At 42.1% G+C, this 17,553-nt stretch overlaps 2 protein-coding genes across 4 annotated transcripts; both read right to left on the reverse strand.

The window, feature by feature from the left end:
• Positions 1-1,110: 1,110 nt before the first annotated feature.
• On the reverse strand, positions 1,111-9,637 carry colq (collagen-like tail subunit (single strand of homotrimer) of asymmetric acetylcholinesterase). Of its 2 annotated transcripts, none has more exons than XM_071470334.1 (17): positions 9,417-9,637; positions 8,740-8,849; positions 8,278-8,385; positions 7,522-7,566; positions 7,309-7,335; positions 6,405-6,476; positions 6,040-6,102; positions 5,909-5,935; positions 5,747-5,791; positions 5,593-5,628; positions 5,411-5,491; positions 5,113-5,209; positions 4,313-4,443; positions 3,725-3,844; positions 3,455-3,581; positions 3,253-3,355; positions 1,111-3,142 (listed from the first exon to the last, which is right to left on the reverse strand). In XM_071470334.1, exons 1-17 carry the CDS (start codon positions 9,511-9,513, stop codon positions 3,073-3,075), a joined length of 1,359 nt encoding a protein of 452 aa, XP_071326435.1. In that variant the 5' UTR covers positions 9,514-9,637; the 3' UTR covers positions 1,111-3,072. The 2 variants fall into 2 exon arrangements, with proteins under 2 accessions (XP_071326435.1, XP_071326434.1); XM_071470333.1 differs by having other exon boundaries at positions 3,455-3,596; positions 9,417-9,635.
• A 1,277-nt stretch (positions 9,638-10,914) lies between these two features.
• On the reverse strand, positions 10,915-16,990 carry hacl1 (2-hydroxyacyl-CoA lyase 1). Of its 2 annotated transcripts, none has more exons than XM_071470258.1 (17): positions 16,831-16,990; positions 16,517-16,621; positions 16,386-16,426; positions 16,189-16,269; positions 16,025-16,097; positions 15,863-15,940; positions 15,625-15,719; positions 15,406-15,518; positions 15,130-15,265; positions 14,396-14,501; positions 14,070-14,153; positions 13,822-13,923; positions 13,537-13,691; positions 12,846-13,001; positions 12,655-12,762; positions 12,371-12,557; positions 10,915-11,157 (listed from the first exon to the last, which is right to left on the reverse strand). In XM_071470258.1, the coding sequence occupies exons 1-17, from the start codon at positions 16,879-16,881 to the stop codon at positions 11,125-11,127; spliced, it is 1,704 nt and encodes a 567-aa protein (XP_071326359.1). In that variant the 5' UTR covers positions 16,882-16,990; the 3' UTR covers positions 10,915-11,124. The 2 variants fall into 2 exon arrangements, with proteins under 2 accessions (XP_071326359.1, XP_071326360.1); XM_071470259.1 differs by having other exon boundaries at positions 16,386-16,442; positions 16,831-16,971.
• Positions 16,991-17,553: the final 563 nt, after the last annotated feature.

The raw sequence follows: 17,553 nt of genomic DNA on the forward strand, positions 1-17,553 counted from the left end.
TTTAAAACACCTTTGCTGTTTGTGCACAATTAATGTTTTGCATGTGCAGCGGTAGTGTGTCCTCTGCCAGGACCACAGCACCCTGCATGCCAGTAATTCCTGCTATAGGTCAGGGATTTTCACTTGGCTTTGGCCAACAGCTGGGCCCCTGCCTGCTTCCTGTTCCTGTGGCCTCCTTTGCATCAACCCCTTGTGCCACAGCTGTAATGCTACACCAGCCAACCTGCACGAAAATAACCTCTTTGTTGGAAGAAGTGTTTGATTTCACCTCATCAACTTAATGCCTCTGAGCTTTAACTTTGCAAACAATGTCTTTGAGAGTGGGGAAATCAATCATAAAATGTTGATGCTACAGCTTATTAATTTGTTCCTATAAGAGAACTGTTTGAGGTTTGAACTCCACAAAACAGAAAACTTCACTCGGGGGGGATTCTTCTGTGTGCACAGAAGGTCTTTTCATTACGAAGCAGGTTGCCCACTGCATCTCCAGTGACATTTAATGCTGTACTGAGACATCTGTGGTACAAATCTGATTGGCCTGGTTAGGGGGAATGCATGTGATGGGATAAATACACCAAGGTAAGCTTTTACTCAGACATCTCAGAAGACAAATTGTCCTGATGTGATTTAGAAAAGAAATACGGCATGCTAATAGGGTTATATGGTCATATTGAGCCTCAAACATCTCTGCTGCAACCCTGGATGGCTGCCCGTCCCCAAAGCTGTATCGCTGTGCCTCATCTCCAGGCACAGACTCAGCTCTGAGGGGCTTCATCGAGACAGAATGAAAAGCTGAAAACCTATTGTTATGTCTGAGAGCACAGCAAGAGTTCACTGGTCTGTTTACTATTTAGTCTAACGCAGCACTTTGCAAGGAGCTGCTGACAGCATCTTTTTTCCACTTGATGGATATCAGCTTTTTTTTTTTTCTTTTTTTTTTTTACAGTGAGAGCTCTTCTCTGAGGGAACGTCAATAGCATCTCTATCACTGTCTGCTGGCTTTTTGCACAGCTCCCAATCACTGTCACCACTTGCGCACAGCAGAAGCGAAGCAAAGCTGCTGACAAACCCCTGACCAGAATGTAAAGATGCATGTGTAAGACCGAGCGATTGATTTAAATTCTTTTTATTTTCAGGTCTTTCGAAAACTGTCCACAAGTCCTGTAGAAATCATATCAGAATAATAACACAAAATGAACTTTCACTAACCCAGTCACAGTGAATAATATATTTCATAAAGCCTTACAGTACGTTACCACATGCATGTTATGTATCAACACTGTTGTGCATACACGGTACAGGATACAGCACAGCAGCACAGGTCACAGGCACAACATTCAACAGAGTTTCCAAACGCTAGTTCAGCTTTGTGCATGGCACAGTTCATCACTAACATATAAGGTGTGTCATACATACAGTACTTAGCTACACTCTGGCCAGAGCAAGACTGACATTTCTTAAGACACCTGCTATGCTGATGAATGCATTGATTAACAAAACAATGTTTGACAAAGTGGACTATCATTAGCACGGTATCACAAGCATGCGGACACAATATAGTAACAGTCTTTATCTTTCGATTGCTTTTACAGATGAATCACTTTGTAACACCTGACTACATCTAAGTATGGCTGAGAAAAGGTCTCCCTTGGCACCGCGACTCATACAGTAGCTTATGGAAAATGTCAGCTTATATCGGCAAAGTCATTTTCACCATCAGTGCCCAGCACACAGCAGACTACATCTACACTGTTAAGTTTACTGTTGAGTTTCTCTGTTGCTGTATATACTGTAAGACAGAAAGACTGGATAAAGAGGTATTAGAGTAAATACAGTAATGACCATAGAACAGACTGGAATTGAGATTCCTCCCCCTTTAGCAGCTATAGACCATTCCAGCCTTTCCTGTGCAGTGAGAAAATTAAGAACATAACAGTTTCAAGCCTTCACATACAGTATATTTCATTTCTCATTGGAGCACAGGGAAGGAACTCCATCGTACCTACAGGACTGCGCACTGTCGATCCGTTAAAAGGTCTTGTTTGAGTTATCTGTGTGCCTCAGTGTACAGTCACTGTCTTTGGATTTACAAAGAGAATAGTGGAGGATGCCTGTGAAAGGTGCTGTGTGGAGCTACATTACCTATTGGTTCCTGAGAAGTTTGTGAACTTATGAAACCTTGTCCAGACTCTGGATGTCCCTGTCAACTACAGTACTATCACCAAGTAATAATGTCCAGTCAGCCTCTGAAGGTTCCCAGGAGCTGGGAGACTTGTCAGTGCAGCCTCCTGGCATAACAGACTCACTGAAATATTACAAGTGCACAATTGATGCACTATATTCACTGTACCATCTCTAACCATACATATTGATCTTACTAACTGCCTGGTTTTGCCTGTGTGAAATCGGTGGTGTGACATTAGTATACAATACGAACCTTGGTGTGGCAATAATAAATAAACGTATAGGTTACATGCTTGGATAGTGACAGTTACTGTCATGGTCTTAGTAATCCCAGCCTCATGCAAATACTGTGCACTGTCACTCACACTGCAGTAGAATACTAGGGGCCATGGCTCTGGATGTCCTACTGCCTCTTTTTCTCAACAGTAACTGGGTCAAGATTAATATGACTCAGGCCCGGTTACTGCTCCTCTGCAACATCTCTCACTGGCACTTAATTAAGTCTCTGCATGGCTGTCACACAACTGTTGCATCTAGAGGCTGATTCCGGTCCAGTCAGGCATGGAGAGGAGGCCAGTCTTAAGTCCTGCTTGTTAAGACAGATTGCAGTTGTCCTGTGCATTTTCTATGTGTGGGTAAAGGCTTTCGCCTCCCCTGACCGACTCCATAACTCCGGGGAGCTACGTGGCATCTCAGCAGCAATACAGAGGAGTTATATATATGTATGTTTTGGTTTTTCTTTCTTTGTAGAATCAATGGCTTCCTCTTCCTTCAGAGTCTCTTGCTTGGTGCATTATTGTTCTTTTTTTTTTTTGCATGAAAATATTCCTGTTATTTGTCAAGAGAAACAACACACAGAGGATCCCGCTGCACTGTCCAGCCTCCTCCTCAAGTGAAGTACTTGCAGTTTGTGGAGTCAATAACACAGTGTGGTGTGCACTTGAGGTGACCATATGACCTGCAAATAAGAGGAGAAACACCCTCAGGTCAGTTTTACACATCAACAAAACGCTTGTCTTTTAATGCAACAAAATGTTTTGTCCACAAATAGTTGTAAACTGCGCTCACCCAGGAAGATATGAATTGCATGTCTGGTATCCAAAGTCTTTTCCATCACACTCCTCTGCCCCCTCATAGCGATATCCGTCTCCACAGTAGGCGTGTTTACACTCTGTGGTAAGGGGAGACAGGAGGGGTGGAGGGGTCACGTTATATGTGCACAGTAAAGTACAACTAAGGAGCTATCACCTGACATAGACACATGACTTACTGACGCAGCTGTCAGTGACGACTCTGTTTCTGTCATCACACTCCTCCCCGTTGGAAATCTGCACTATCCCGTCGCCGCAGTATCCTTCATCATCAGGTGCATTTTCCATGGACTGGAACGGCGTCAGCTGGAATGGAAAAGTCTTTTACAGAGTTTAAAAAACTTAGAAAAGAAGGGAAAAATTACTGCAAAATCACCATGAACAAAAATTTTTTAAAAATACATAAAAAATATCAAGATAAAATGAGATGTTGGTGTGTGCTGTGATACCTGAATGGGTAGCCAGCCATCAATGTCTTTGAAATAGAGAGATCTCTGGTCTTTGCGGAATGCAAGAGCATTGTCAGTGTGAAGGCGCTCCAGTTCTTCCTCATTGCTTACAACAAATATCTGAATGAAAGTTAAAGTGAGAAAATTTACTGTCACATTTTCAATATTTAGTGCATTTTGAATTTTAAGTCCCATCGGAATGCAATTTGGAGATATTAAGCATCAAAAATTAATATCCCAGCCGGCAGTATGAGTCTCAAAGCAATATCCATCTCCCCACTAGGCGTACTTTTATCTTTCAATATTTTTTATCATTAAATAATTAACTCAGAAGTTATTAAAACTGAAGAACCTCTGGGTTTCTAAAAATTTACAAGTCAAAATAAGATCTAGTTGCATAATATCATACATTTTAAATACACACAGAAAATTTTCTTTAAAAATTTTCAGAGATGTGTCAACTGATCCTGTACATTCTTGAATGTAGAAGCCCCGTAACTGAATTACAAACACCTCAAAATACTGTACATAACTTTTTTTTTTTTTTTTTTTTTTACATTTGACTGTAATAAGACTATTCATTCTCACCGCTGGAACTTTAGGATAGTTTCCTCTGGAAGAATAATCATCAAATGGAGAGCTGCTGAGGGAACTGCAGCTACACTTTCCAGGAGGCCCTGGTGGACCACGTGCACCCTTTGTTCCAACCATGTAAAGACCTAAACATGCGCAGAGAGAAAAAGTCATTACTGTGTACAAAGGCTCCAGAAGGCAACTACAGGCTACACGTTCACTGCCAAGTAAGAGAATGCTGCAGGCTCAGTGAGCTAAAGGGGAGGTGTTGTTGAGAGTACAGGCAGTACAGTAGCTGATGTAAACACCATAAGTCATGAAAATAGTGCGTGAAAGTACATGTACTATTAGCTCATCTATCAAGAGGCAAACACAATCAAATTCATTCTTGCAGAAACCTGATCAAGATAACAAATGTCACTTTAATTATGTAGTGACATAATATTTGTAAAACTGTAGGGAGGCCTCGCCACCTGCGGACCAATTTTAGCCACATGATGTCATGACGAGAGCATCTTGTTTCACCTCAGGAGATTAGATTTCCCTGGTGCTAAATAAGACTACCGGTATTACCTCTTACACTGGTCTAGAGTGTGCTTCCTTTTGCTGATAGGGATGTTTTCGTCTCCTCTCATTGGAAGCACAGCTTTTCACACACTCTCAGAGAACGGTGGAAGTGCAGGGCCACATGCAAACCAATCCCTTCAAAACGGATACAAGTTCATGTGCTAACGAAACATCCCTCCAGTATCCTCAGGGTTTTTCTTTGGAGGATTTCTGCTCTGTTGGAAAATAGGAAAGATACAAGTTCTCACCCGTGGCAGGTGAACCAGGAGGACCAGGGTGGCCTTGAGGTCCCTGTGGTCCTGCAGGTCCCATAGGACCAGAACTGCCTGTGTCCCCTTTCACTCCCTGAAACACAATCAAAACAATACACCAGATGGTGCAATTTAAAACATTACTTATTACAGAATGTTTCAGAGATCAAAAGGTAAAGTTTACTTGCATCCTTGCTATATTTTTTCTCTAAAAAATATAACCTACATGCTAGCAAAAAAATCTTTCTGTGCTCAAAGTGACCCACCGCACAATAACAGCATACAAACATCTCACCTGCTTGCCTCTCTTCCCTGGTCGGCCAGTGGGTCCTCTGTTTCCTGAGATTCCAGGTTCTCCTTTTGGACCCATTTCGCCCTGAGTGAAAAAATGAACATCAACCCAGCACTGAGTTAAAGGTGTAATTCTGCGCAACAAATGAACTTCACATCTCCTGCTCTCTTGAGTGTGTTGCTCACTTTCTGTCCAAGCATTCCTGGGAAACCCATTGCACCCTGTGGATACAGAACAGTAAATGATAGTATCATAACGGAGTTTGCACAGTGTACAGTGCATACATACACGGATACTGCTTTAACATTTGCAGTGACACCACTAATATGTTCTGCCCACCTTGTCGCCTTTCACTCCACTCTCACCACGATCACCTCGAGAGCCCTGATGGAGGAGAACACAGTGAGTTACACAATATACACTTTAAATGAAAAAGTGAATTAGTTCAATAAAATTCAATGTGTATTTATTTAATGATATTTAATAAAAACGGCCACTTACCTTTTCACCTTTATACCCAGGTAAACCCTAGAGCAAAGATACAAAAACACAAAATACCCAAGATGAAACAAAATAATGTGAAAGAGGAGATCATACACCTGTCATCTGTGTAGCTCGTATGTAGATCCTACCCTTGGCCCAATTGGTCCTCTGGCTCCAGGTAAACCCATCAGCCCTGCATCACCTTTCTCACCCTGACAAAGAGAAAACATCAGAAAAATGTGGATTGGCTTCATTTTTGTTAACACGAGTCCCAAATATTACCTCACCCCAAAGGAAAACATGATGAGTGGAGACTAGTTTCTTTTGCACAATTTCAATCAAGCATGTATATAGGAAAGGTTGCATGTTACATAACAGTAACAGTATTTAAGTTTGTACAAATCAGTACCCAAATCAAAACTGCACTCATCTACACCACCTTATATTGGCACTTACTGGTCTCAAGTCATGTCATATATTATATCATCTACATTATGAGGACTGACTTACTCACTTTGGGCCCACTTGGTCCTGGCCATCCAGCTGGTCCCTGCTTCCCAGGAAGTCCAGGAGGACCTGTCCGACCCTAACAGAAGAAATCAATTTTAACAGACGATCTGACACAGACATACCTTAGAAAAGGCTAATGAAACAACTGCTGCCACGGCTGAAGAGCCTGTTAGAAGTTGTTTATGAAATCAGGGTCACTTATGCTTGCCTGACAGCCTGCTTGCTATAGTATTTATCAGACACCGCTGCACATGTAGGGGGAAAATGACTTTAACGAGCCCTGTCACATTGCTCTCTTTAATTAAATGATGGGCTGTATATAGAACAAGAGTCCGTGCTTGTGGGAAATAAAATGATTTATGACCTGGCTGAAGCACTAAGCTAAATTGCACCGCAGTGCTGCAAAGCTGCTCGGTCAGGCCACCAGCCAGTGAAGCTCTCCCACTGGGCTGCTTTTACTGCTCAGCCACAGTGACTGATCATTGAGGAGGTCACTTCTCTTCTGCCTGCCCTGATCAACCCCTGTGCTTTCAATAAAGCTGCGTGCGCTCATCCTCCCTTTCTGATCGAGAGGGAGGGCCGTCTGACAGGGAGGCATGATGCTGGATGTCTTTGAGGGGTCGATAGGGAGGCAATATGTTCCCCCTCTGTGAGAAGAGACCAACAGCATGTTGACTCCCTCTGCTAACGAAAACAGCCTGTCTCAGCAGCTCTGTATCCCTCGCATCCTGTCAATGTGTCTGTTCTGTCTCCTGTCAAGGTTGCACCCGCTCACAATTTCTTGATGCACACAGCCAGGCGCAGGCAGTCCTCTGAGTTACAGCTAGCAAGCAGGCGGAGGCACTGTATCTCATTTTTGAGTAAATCCACTTAGCGGAGAATATGGAGTGATTAATGGAGACTCTCACCTTTTGCCCAGGTCTTCCAATTTCTCCCTGACAACAGGATGTGGAGGAGGGAACACGGACAGCGGTCATTTAATACTCTCCCAGCAAGCATCTTTCAGTCATGTGCAACAGGTCAATTCAATTTTAGCTTATAAAATAATATCTAGCTTGTGAAATGTATCATGACCAAAATAAATAAGATAAGACTGGAACATGGTGAAGTAAACTACTTGCCTTTTCTCCCTTAGGCCCCCCTATGCCAGGTAATCCAGGTGGACCCTGATGAGGATAAAAAAATCGATAAATACACAGCATATGCTCATAAATCCCAGAGATAGCCATCTAAATTAGTTTTATTGTCCACAATATCCCACCACAAAGTCATGTCTGCTTCTGGAGGCCCACAGCTGCAGTTTCAATTAGCTAAAGGCTGAGTGGCCACTATTGATTTAAAAAGTGCCTTGTGGGTCTCTTTTGATATACTGAAATGCTGCTGCAGGCCAGCTGGTGCTGTAACAGCCTGAGACAGGCAAACACAGCAGAAGCTTTAACAATCATTTGGTAAATCTGCTTTTGACTGATGAAACACTGGGCTAACAGTGGTTAGGTTTACAAATACCTACTGAACCAAAATGTCTTTATATCAGTCATCACCAGAGTATACAAACACATGCTTGTGTTGGTAATCCCTGGAATTTACGCGACACAGTATTCCTTTCCAGGCAGACAGCTCTTCGGAGAGTTTCTGAGAATGATGTGTGGTGCACTGGCAGGCAGTGGAAAAAGGCTATTTGTGTCTCAGCTAAATGTAAAGCGTTAATGGGCTGCTGTGTTGCATGGGCCAGAGAAATCCCCATACCCTGCTCTACAGGAACTCTCAAGTTGGAGAGGAGATGAGGGGTAATATGTTGCTGGAATACTAAATCTTAACACCTTAAATCTATGCAAAGTTGCAAAGTTGATGTTGTTTATGAAGAGTCTGGATCCTACCTGAGGTCCAGGTGGACCAGCAGGCCCAGGGGGGCCTCGGACACAGGCAGAACCTCTGTGCTCATTGCCCAGCTCAGACTCAGCACCATTATTTGAAATACCTTCATTCTGGAAAACAAAACATACAAATAAGAAACAGCATTTATCTTACAGCTTTGACAAATGCTAACTAGGCAGATGAGCGTCAACCGAATAACTCTTGGTCAATGGAAATTTTACTGTATTAACAAAGTTTGTCAAAGAACTTTATGTCTCAATTTCACCATATCCTTGTCATAAAATTTCATAACTCACAGCAAAGGATTTGCTAATCTTCCCGCAAACACGTTGCACTATCTGAGTACTTTTAACAGCCTAGTTCAGGGGTCAAAAGACAGTAAGAGTGGGGCAACCTGGATTCCACCCAAGGACATGTTAATGGTCAGATATTCCACAATAGAAAGTCACGTGACTTTGACTCACATGAGTGTGGCGGCGCCAAAGTGAAGGGGGTGGAGGAAACAGTGGGGGTGGAGGTGGACTCAGTAAACAGCATGGGTTGAATCTCTTCTGCTGCTCCTGGGATCTGAGAGCTGTGCAAGGTGTGCAAGCAGTCAGTCACACAGGCGGCAACGTCAGATGTCAAACAGTACAAATCAATGTCTATTCTGATTTCCTCATCAAAATCAGCAGAGGCACACTCACTTGACTCATGACACATGGACATTCACGGACAACTATGTGAGATACATATGACACAACAAATATCCCATAAATACAGTACAACCTGGACAAAGCACAGAAGTTAGAACATGCAGGGGCTGTGGAAGTGACAGGGAAACAGGTGCAAACTATCAAATCATGACACCCGTCCAGCAGAGTTCCTAAAGCTGGACACAGATATGAAGTGCCTGTGCCTCTCACTGAAGAACTGGAGCTGGTCTCGCTATTTATAGAGGCATTTCCAGTCTACCTCATGGGCGACAAGAAAATAAAAACAAGTGTATTTCACTAACATATTGAGCTCAAACTAAATCCTGTGCTTTTTACAGCTCAGCTACCCGAATGCCTGTGCATGCATAATACTGTATGTACAGTACAATATACACACACCTACAAACAGACACACACATACAGGCTGAGGATTAGAGGTTTCTTACCTGCTGGGAATGAAACAAAGCTGTCCAGAACAGAGGACTGAGCCAGGCCATAACAGAACCACAGTGGCAAATACAATCCAAGTGTTAGAAGAGTCATGCTGCTCCAGATAGTTCCCTGACTTTGTTTCTGAGCCACAGCAGCGCTCACACGCTGCCTTTCTCTCTCCCTCTCTCCTCACTGTCCTCTCCCCTCCCTCTCTGCTCGCTCTGCTCTGTCTCCTTTACGCCCTCAGAAGAGGGTACGCCGACCAATGCCCATTAAATCTTTCCTCCGCATCAGTGTGCGCTAAAATTACAGGAGACAGCCCGCCAGCTGCTTCGGGTGCCAATATTAGATCTCTACAACTGCAGGGGGGGTGCCTTTTGTTGTTTGCAGTCCTCTCGCAGGGAGACAGACTAACCCACAGTGGGCTTTTTCCGCAAGAGATGCAAATAGGATGCTGCATGAAAGTGTAAGAGCGCATTTGTGCATCATTTGTGCAACTTTCCAAAGTGTATCAATCTTCTGTGTGTCTGTACAGATTCCTACATCTTTTTGTATGCAGTGTGCATCCCACCGTGCATCATGGTATCCATTTAGTCCAGGACAGATTGGTTTTATTGCCCAGTCTGTCCCACAAAATTAACTGTCTGCATTTCTAAGGAGGCTCTTTGGGAGATGTGAGAGCTGTAAAAAAAAAAAAAAAAAAAAAAAACCCTGAAAAAACAGACATTACCTCTCAAGAGCACTTCAACTATAATGATATGAAAATTATCCGGTTTTTTTTGCATAGACTGCACATGCACAAATGAAAAAAAAGCATCATTTGGGTCTGCAAGAGACTGAGTAAGTCATATACTAATTACACAAACACCTAAAACTGATCACACTGTGCACTGACAAAATAAATATGTACATCTTGCATAAGATGGTCACCGCTGTTTGTTTTAAGATGTCCCTGACGAGGTATGAGAAAGAGAGTGTGAATTTACGTAGATGCAAATTTAGAAACTTGAAAAGAACTGGATTCAGTTGACATAAAACGATACTTTCACTTTCCCATCATCTGCATTTGTGTTTGCTCTGGATCCTTTTGGATAACCTTATGTTCCCTCACTCTACCTACTACATTTATTAAGTGGGAGTGGAGCTGAAATGAGAAGTCAATTAGTCAATAAGTTGATTGACAAAAGTTTATCAACTATCAACAACTATTTTGATAATTGATTGATTAATTAATTAAAGTCATTTTTCCAAGCAAAAAATGCAAAAAAAAAAAAAGTCTGTGGTTCTGTTTTCAGATGTGAGGATTTGCTGCAATTTGTCTTTTTCATATAATTGTAAACTGAATTTCTTTGGGTTTTGGACTGGGTTTAGACAGTTGTGAAGGTATAGTTCCTTTTTTTTTTTTTTTTCAGGTCAAAAATTAATCAAGGCAATCATTATCAGAGTAATAGCTGCAGCCCCATGTAAGAGAAAAAAATTACTGATTCGACAGAAGAAGAAATACAAAAGAGATAAAGTTTATTGTAAAATTTATTGTGGCATTATTTAGTAAACTGTAACACTACTGTGCAGTATGAATCAATAAAAATATTCAGTTATTTCATGGAAACAATCACAGAAAACAAAAACAGCCTCATATTTTCCCAGTTTGAGTGTACTGAGGAAAATGCTGCTGTTCTGATAATGTCCAGGACGAAGGAGGAGGCACATCCCTCTTTGAGCCTATAAGTTGGAGCGTGTAAGCCAAGGAAACTCCTGAAAATACAGACAACATGGCATTGAATTAGACCTCCACAGATGACAGAGCTATTATAAATTATGTAAAGGGCTTTTTGTGGCCTAGATGGATGCTGGAATTCATTTGACCTCTAATTTCAGAAAGGTACAAAGATTTGTTTGTCTTCACCCATTATCTATCTAAGACTCAATTTTTAACCTGACAGACCAGTCAGGAGACAAACAATGAAGGTGTGTGTGTGTGTGGTGGGGGGGGTTCAGCACGCCAACCATGGAGTTCAGCACCATGGATACAACCCTCAATACAACCTTAAAACATGTCTGTGAAGGGTTGCGTGGATACATTCAACATAAACACGGGGGGGCCCTGCTTTCTAATTATGGGGACCCTGAAATAGAAAGGTCAGGTTGGTGTGAGGTGGAGGGATTGTGAGGGGAATACAACAGTTCTGCAGTGCACCTGGAGTATATGGATTACTGTTCAGTAAGGCACGTCAGTCATGTAGCCCTATGAGGATGAGACAAAAGACAAGTAAATGCCAAGCTGTTTGTTGCTCTGCTCTAATCATGGACCGAAACGCTGCAGCTTTTAATCACTCTTGGCTTTACAGCTGCGACTGCCGTGGTGCATCTCTTGTCTGTTTCACTTCCAGAGAAAATGAAAAAGGGCCTGAATCCAAATGCCCACCCCTCCCATCATACAGCCTTTGGTCATATACACTCTCACATGTCTGAAGTGCTCATTATCATCACATCAAGTCTGCGAGAACACTGGGCTGCAAGGGGATATATATATCAGGGCATGAGATGAGACTAAAGATGTCAGGTGTCATAACCAATGCCAACATCTTGACCCTGTAATCCCAGCTCTGAAGTTAACCTTCATCATTTGTCCCATGGAGGTTCTTCTCTCTTTGCCAGGTAAAGTCCCAGCTCCCTTGACTGGGGCATTGACCATGTTAGAGGAAGCCCAATATGATAGTGTTTTTATCATCTGATAAGTGGCAATGCAGCATCAATTACATCCTCAACCACCAGGGGGCCACAGTATAGAGGCTAAGCTCTCCTGGCTGCCATAACAACTGAAGAAGCCATTCAGATGCACCATGTATGTAAATCCAACATCATGATAAAACACCATGGGATTCTTTGGTTTTTGACCTGTGCTACTTAGGATGACTGCGATGACTCATTACACATGTACTGTACATTGCCTGAAGATGACAGTTACCTGCTGTTTCCTGTCAGAGGAAGGGTCGATAAGCACGTTGAGGAGACTCGGTCTCTCCCAGTCGCTTAAGCTACGCTGTAAGGCACTGCACAGCTCCTCCACCGTCCTCACCAGGAAGCCTTGACCTCCAAACGCTGTCATAATCTGATCATAGCGTGCCTCAGGTAGGAGGGTCACAGGAGGGGCTCTGAAAAGTAACATGAGATACATGTCATTACATCACAGCTTGTTATATGGAGGAAACCATCATAGTGAATGTACTGTATCATGATTATTTGACTTACATAGAGGTCAGATCTCCCATTTTTGCCATTTCTTTCCATGTATCAGGATCCACTCCGCTGTATATACCATTATTATTAACCACAATAATGACCACAGGTAGTTTATACCTGTTAAAAAACAAGATGATTGTGAAGTTGTACTAGGAGGCTGAATCAAATACACTGCATAGAAAGGGGCTAAGCAAACCTACCTGCACATGGTTTCAACCTCCATGCCAGAAAATCCAAAGGCACTGTCTCCTTCCACACAGACAACCCTTCGGCCTTTCCCGCTCTTCTCCACAGCAGCTGCCGCTATCGCAAAACCAAGGCCTACTCCCATCGTTCCAAATGTGCCTGCATCCAACCTGCACATCATCAGGATTAGCTAACCACAGGCTACACAAACGTGCAGAGGCTTAAAGATTTAGTCAAACACCACTCTAATACAGTAAAATACTTCAACAGTGGCTATATTTAAATTGTTTCAATGTGAAAATGTCCATTTGCTGAATATTAATTGTTTTGAATAAACTGCACAGATTTGCTCCTATGTAAAATTTACACGGGGGGGGGGGGGGCTACAAAAAAAATCTCCTAAAAGGATGGGGTCTTTTAAACACCTTTGATAACAAATTCATGAGAAGGTTTGGAGGAACTTAAACACATACACAGTAAGATCAGGTCATTCATTTACAGGGTGCCTTTCATTGGTTACTTCATCCCCCTACTTAATTACTGTATGATTAATTGTATTTCATACTTTCACACTCCTTTCTCATCCATATGGAATATGCATTTTTGAGTCCAGTTGTGCTTCAAAACATAAACAGTGAACTTGGCTAACGTTTAAGACAACTGAGCAGTGTTACTGTAACCTCTGCTTCGGTGAGACTGCCTTGCCTGTGTCGAGGTAAGTAGTTGTTCAACATAGTGCGACCTATGTCCATGGTGTTTGCCCCCTCGCTGACAATGATGCAGTCATGTGGCAGCAGCTGGGAGACGTGATGAAACACTGTGTAGTAGTTCATGGGCAATGTTGACTGAAGAGCAAGTGCCTGTGGAGAGACAAATGGTAAAAATCTTGTCAAACTGCATGAACAGTAACAATACAATATACTACATCTAAATGGAGTGCATGAAATACATAACTCTCCATCAGCTTTCCATAAGTGAGTCTAAACCCACCTTTGATATTTTTGCATTAGCAGCAATTTTGTCCTTCAGTGAGCTCCACCACTCTGTGTCGGGGGGATATTTCCAGACATCTTTATGGACACACATCAGGAGCTGAAGGAAAAACAAAACAATGAATCAAAGACATCTTTACATCTGTACAGCACATCAGGATTTTACGACAAAGATAACGAGGAGAGAGCTGCGTCAGAGATGTGAGAGTTTGTGTGTTGAGTCTGACTAAGTTGTAGTTAATGTACCTGAGTGACGATGGCATTGATGTCTCCCAGGAGAGCGACAGCAGGCCTCACATTGTTCCCCATCTCCTCAGCACAAAGGTCAACCTGCACACAGTGCACAACTGTGTTATGTTATTATAGCACAACATTTGCAGCAACACTGAAACACAGTGCAGGAGATTGTGACAGCATTTAAGTATTTGCACCAATCCTGAACTTGAGTAATTGAATAATTAAATACACCATTAGCTTTAGAGCAGTGAGATATCCAAAACATTATCTTTGAAGGTCTCAAAGGCAGCACTGGTTATACATAAATAAAAAGAACATCTGACTTGTTCATTTACCTGGATGACTTTGACATCAGGGTCAAATCGAGGTGGTAGGCCAAAATGCAGAATCCAGTTGAGCCTGGCTCCGAGCAAAAGCACAACATCAGCCTGGAGAAGAGCTCTTAGTAAGAGAAACAGCAGAGGGGAGGGGGGCAATGTGGGCAAGAGGGAAAGAGACAATCAAAAACAAATTCTTTACCTCGTACAATGATCTACCACAAAAGTTTACTCAATACACATATTTAGCGTAAGTGGTGAGTAAACAGTATTTCATACAACTTTACATTTCATTAAAAAAACAAAACAAAAGAACAATGATGACACATTTATATTCTCACAGCGACTTCTTTCTTCTACTTCTATGGCCATTAGATGAAACTTAATTCATTAAAAAGGACATGACACCCTCCTACGTGGAACCTGGCTTTTCAAAAAGTGTACTTTGTGGATTTTGTTTTAGAGTGTTTATACAGAAGCACTTGCCATGTAACTCTACACACTTTTAGCTGTTTATCTGGGAGAGTTGCACCTCCAGTCCAATTTTTGATAACATTTGGCTCTTGCTTCTTTTGACTTACTGTAAGTCACTTTGGATTAAAGTGTCTGCCAAATGAATGCAGTGTAATGTCATATGGATGATCTACCTCAGTACATAATCCAAGGAGATGTTTTTGATTGATATATTTGTTCATAAGTAATGGAAATATGTTTTTTTTTTAAACATTATTTTAGTGAAAAGGGTGTCTCACCTTGAGCGGGCAGCAGCTACACAGTTGGGGTGATCATCAGGCAGTACTCCTTTCCCCATGGGGGTTGGCAGGAATGGCAAACCACTCATTTCCACAAACTCCCTGAGAGCAATTTCTGCTCGGCCATAGGCTGCTCCTGTTTATGCACGACATACATTATCATAAGGTATTCACTGACACTCTTACTCACCAGTAATGGAGGAAAGTGTGGGTTTCTAGCTTATTCAATGTAATAATTCCAAGAGATACCGTAAATGTTCGTTGCTATGTTTGTACCTTTGCCAATGATGACCAAGGGTCTTTTGGCTGCTTTCAAGACAGAAATGGCCTCAGTGATTGCACCATGGTCAGCTAAACTCACCGGTGGAGGTGGACAACAGGACACAAGTCTGCAGGAGAAACACACTTCTCTCAATGTTTAACACTTGTAACCACATTAGTGATGCTAAATAAATCTCTAAAACATATCCATGAAAACTGTTAATGACAGCAAACCTGACTTCGTTCCTGTCAACTTTAGCATTGACCATGTCCCCTGCAATGTCCACGTAACAAGCACCGGGACGCCCATACAGGCTTGTACGAACTGCCTACAAACAACCAAACAAAATAATACTTTAACCTACTTTTTTTTTTTTTTTATATCAAACTGCACAAATTGTCTGTCAGGTACATTAGAGAGGTGTATTCAAAGGAAAAAGACAGACAGTGTAACATCAGGTTGAGATGATACCTTCTCGATCACTGAGGGGATGGCTTCCAGGCTGCTGGGTCTGGCAGAGAACTTGCTGTAAAGGCGACATGCTTCCACCTAACGAATGAAAACAGTGTGAATTTACTGAAGCATCAACAGGCATAAAAAAAAAAAAAAAACTCAAATGAAGGCATGCTTTACCTGAGGGAACTCCTGAAAGGCCCCTGCTGTTTCCTGATTTCGATCTGAGGACCCTCCAATTACAACCACAGGCCTGTGCACAGACAACATATACTGTTTCATCTATATGGCCACAGATGCTACGGTTAAAACATAACAAAACAAATCCACATCAGTTTTCATACCAGCAGTTCATGTTAGCATTGGCCATTCCGCCCAGAGCATGAATGAGTCCAGGTCCAGACACAACTAGGCAGGCACCTGGTCTGGATACAGACAACCACATGTAAGACAAAAACAAAAAAACAAAAAACAAAACAAAAATCTGACCAGGACCCTCCCAGCTGTTCATATTATTCTCTTCAGTGAGTCAGTGACTTACCTCCCGGTGAGGTATCCAGTGGCAGAGGCTGCGTAGCATGCCTGTGGTGTGACAGATCTGATTTGAATACAATAAAAAACTATTCATTGCAATAAGTAAACAGCAGCGCAGCAGAGTAATACGTGTTTTACCGCTTGTTCGTTGCGCATTCCCACATATTTGATCCCTGCAGCCTGAGCAGCCATGGCCACTTCAATGACAGGAACACCAACTATCCCAAACATGTACTCCACTTTCTGTAGGGAGGAGAAAAAAAAGCTTCTAAACGCTAATGTGCGAGTTTCATGAAGACGTGTGATAGCAAGAAACCGCGTTTTTCTGTATCAGAAGTTTATTAAACTTCACAACGCGGCAGGTGAACCTTGACACAGTTTTTGCAGCCGATTCATGGCAACATAGAGAGTTAAGAAATCCTCACAACGTTCATGTTATTTAAGGGTCTTACCTGAGCCTTGAGAGACTCAGCAATCAGCTGAGCTCCTGTCACTTCGTCCATGGCCCTGTCGTGTACCTGACTGACACCGTCTCAACTGCAGGTCATCAGCTCCTGTTTATCGTCAGAGACAGCTGAGAAAGGAGACGGTGCACTGGCAGCTACTTCCTGTAACAGCGTCACATGGGCTTCGCCCCGCCCCTTTAGGAGACTGTCTATTGCAATGGGAGAAGTGAACATGATCACAGATTATGACCGATTCTTTCGCACTATAGTCACCGAAATAAATATTGGATTGATTTTTCATAAAACTTTTTACTGTCATAATTGTTTTTCAACAGAGCACCTGTCTGTCTGTGACACAATCCAATGCGTCTGATAATCCTTGTCTGATTGGCTGAGCTCCAAATCCATAAATACAGATTTATTCTCTTTCAAATCAGGTTAGGAGACATCACGAAAAACAAGCAAATTGAATTTCTAGTTAACAATATCATCACCATAACAAAATACTATATACATAAATGTTGTTTCACTAAATACCTTCCCATTGTGTAAAGCACTAAGGGCCCATGTCAGGAAACTCTATATACTCTATACTCTATATACTATATAAACATAATTTATTCTGGCCTCTTGCTCAATTATTTATTTTGAACAAGCACACAACAAAACTACAAACAGATCATAGAATTTTCAAATTGTAAAAAACACAACAGAGTAAAATTAAGTCTA

The sequence above is a fragment of the Trachinotus anak genome, unplaced genomic scaffold (assembly GCF_046630095.1).
Source record: "Trachinotus anak isolate AG129_WGS33_773 ecotype Australia unplaced genomic scaffold, CSIRO_AGI_Tana_v1 ptg000032l, whole genome shotgun sequence".
Taxonomy (NCBI): Eukaryota; Metazoa; Chordata; class Actinopteri; order Carangiformes; family Carangidae; genus Trachinotus; species Trachinotus anak.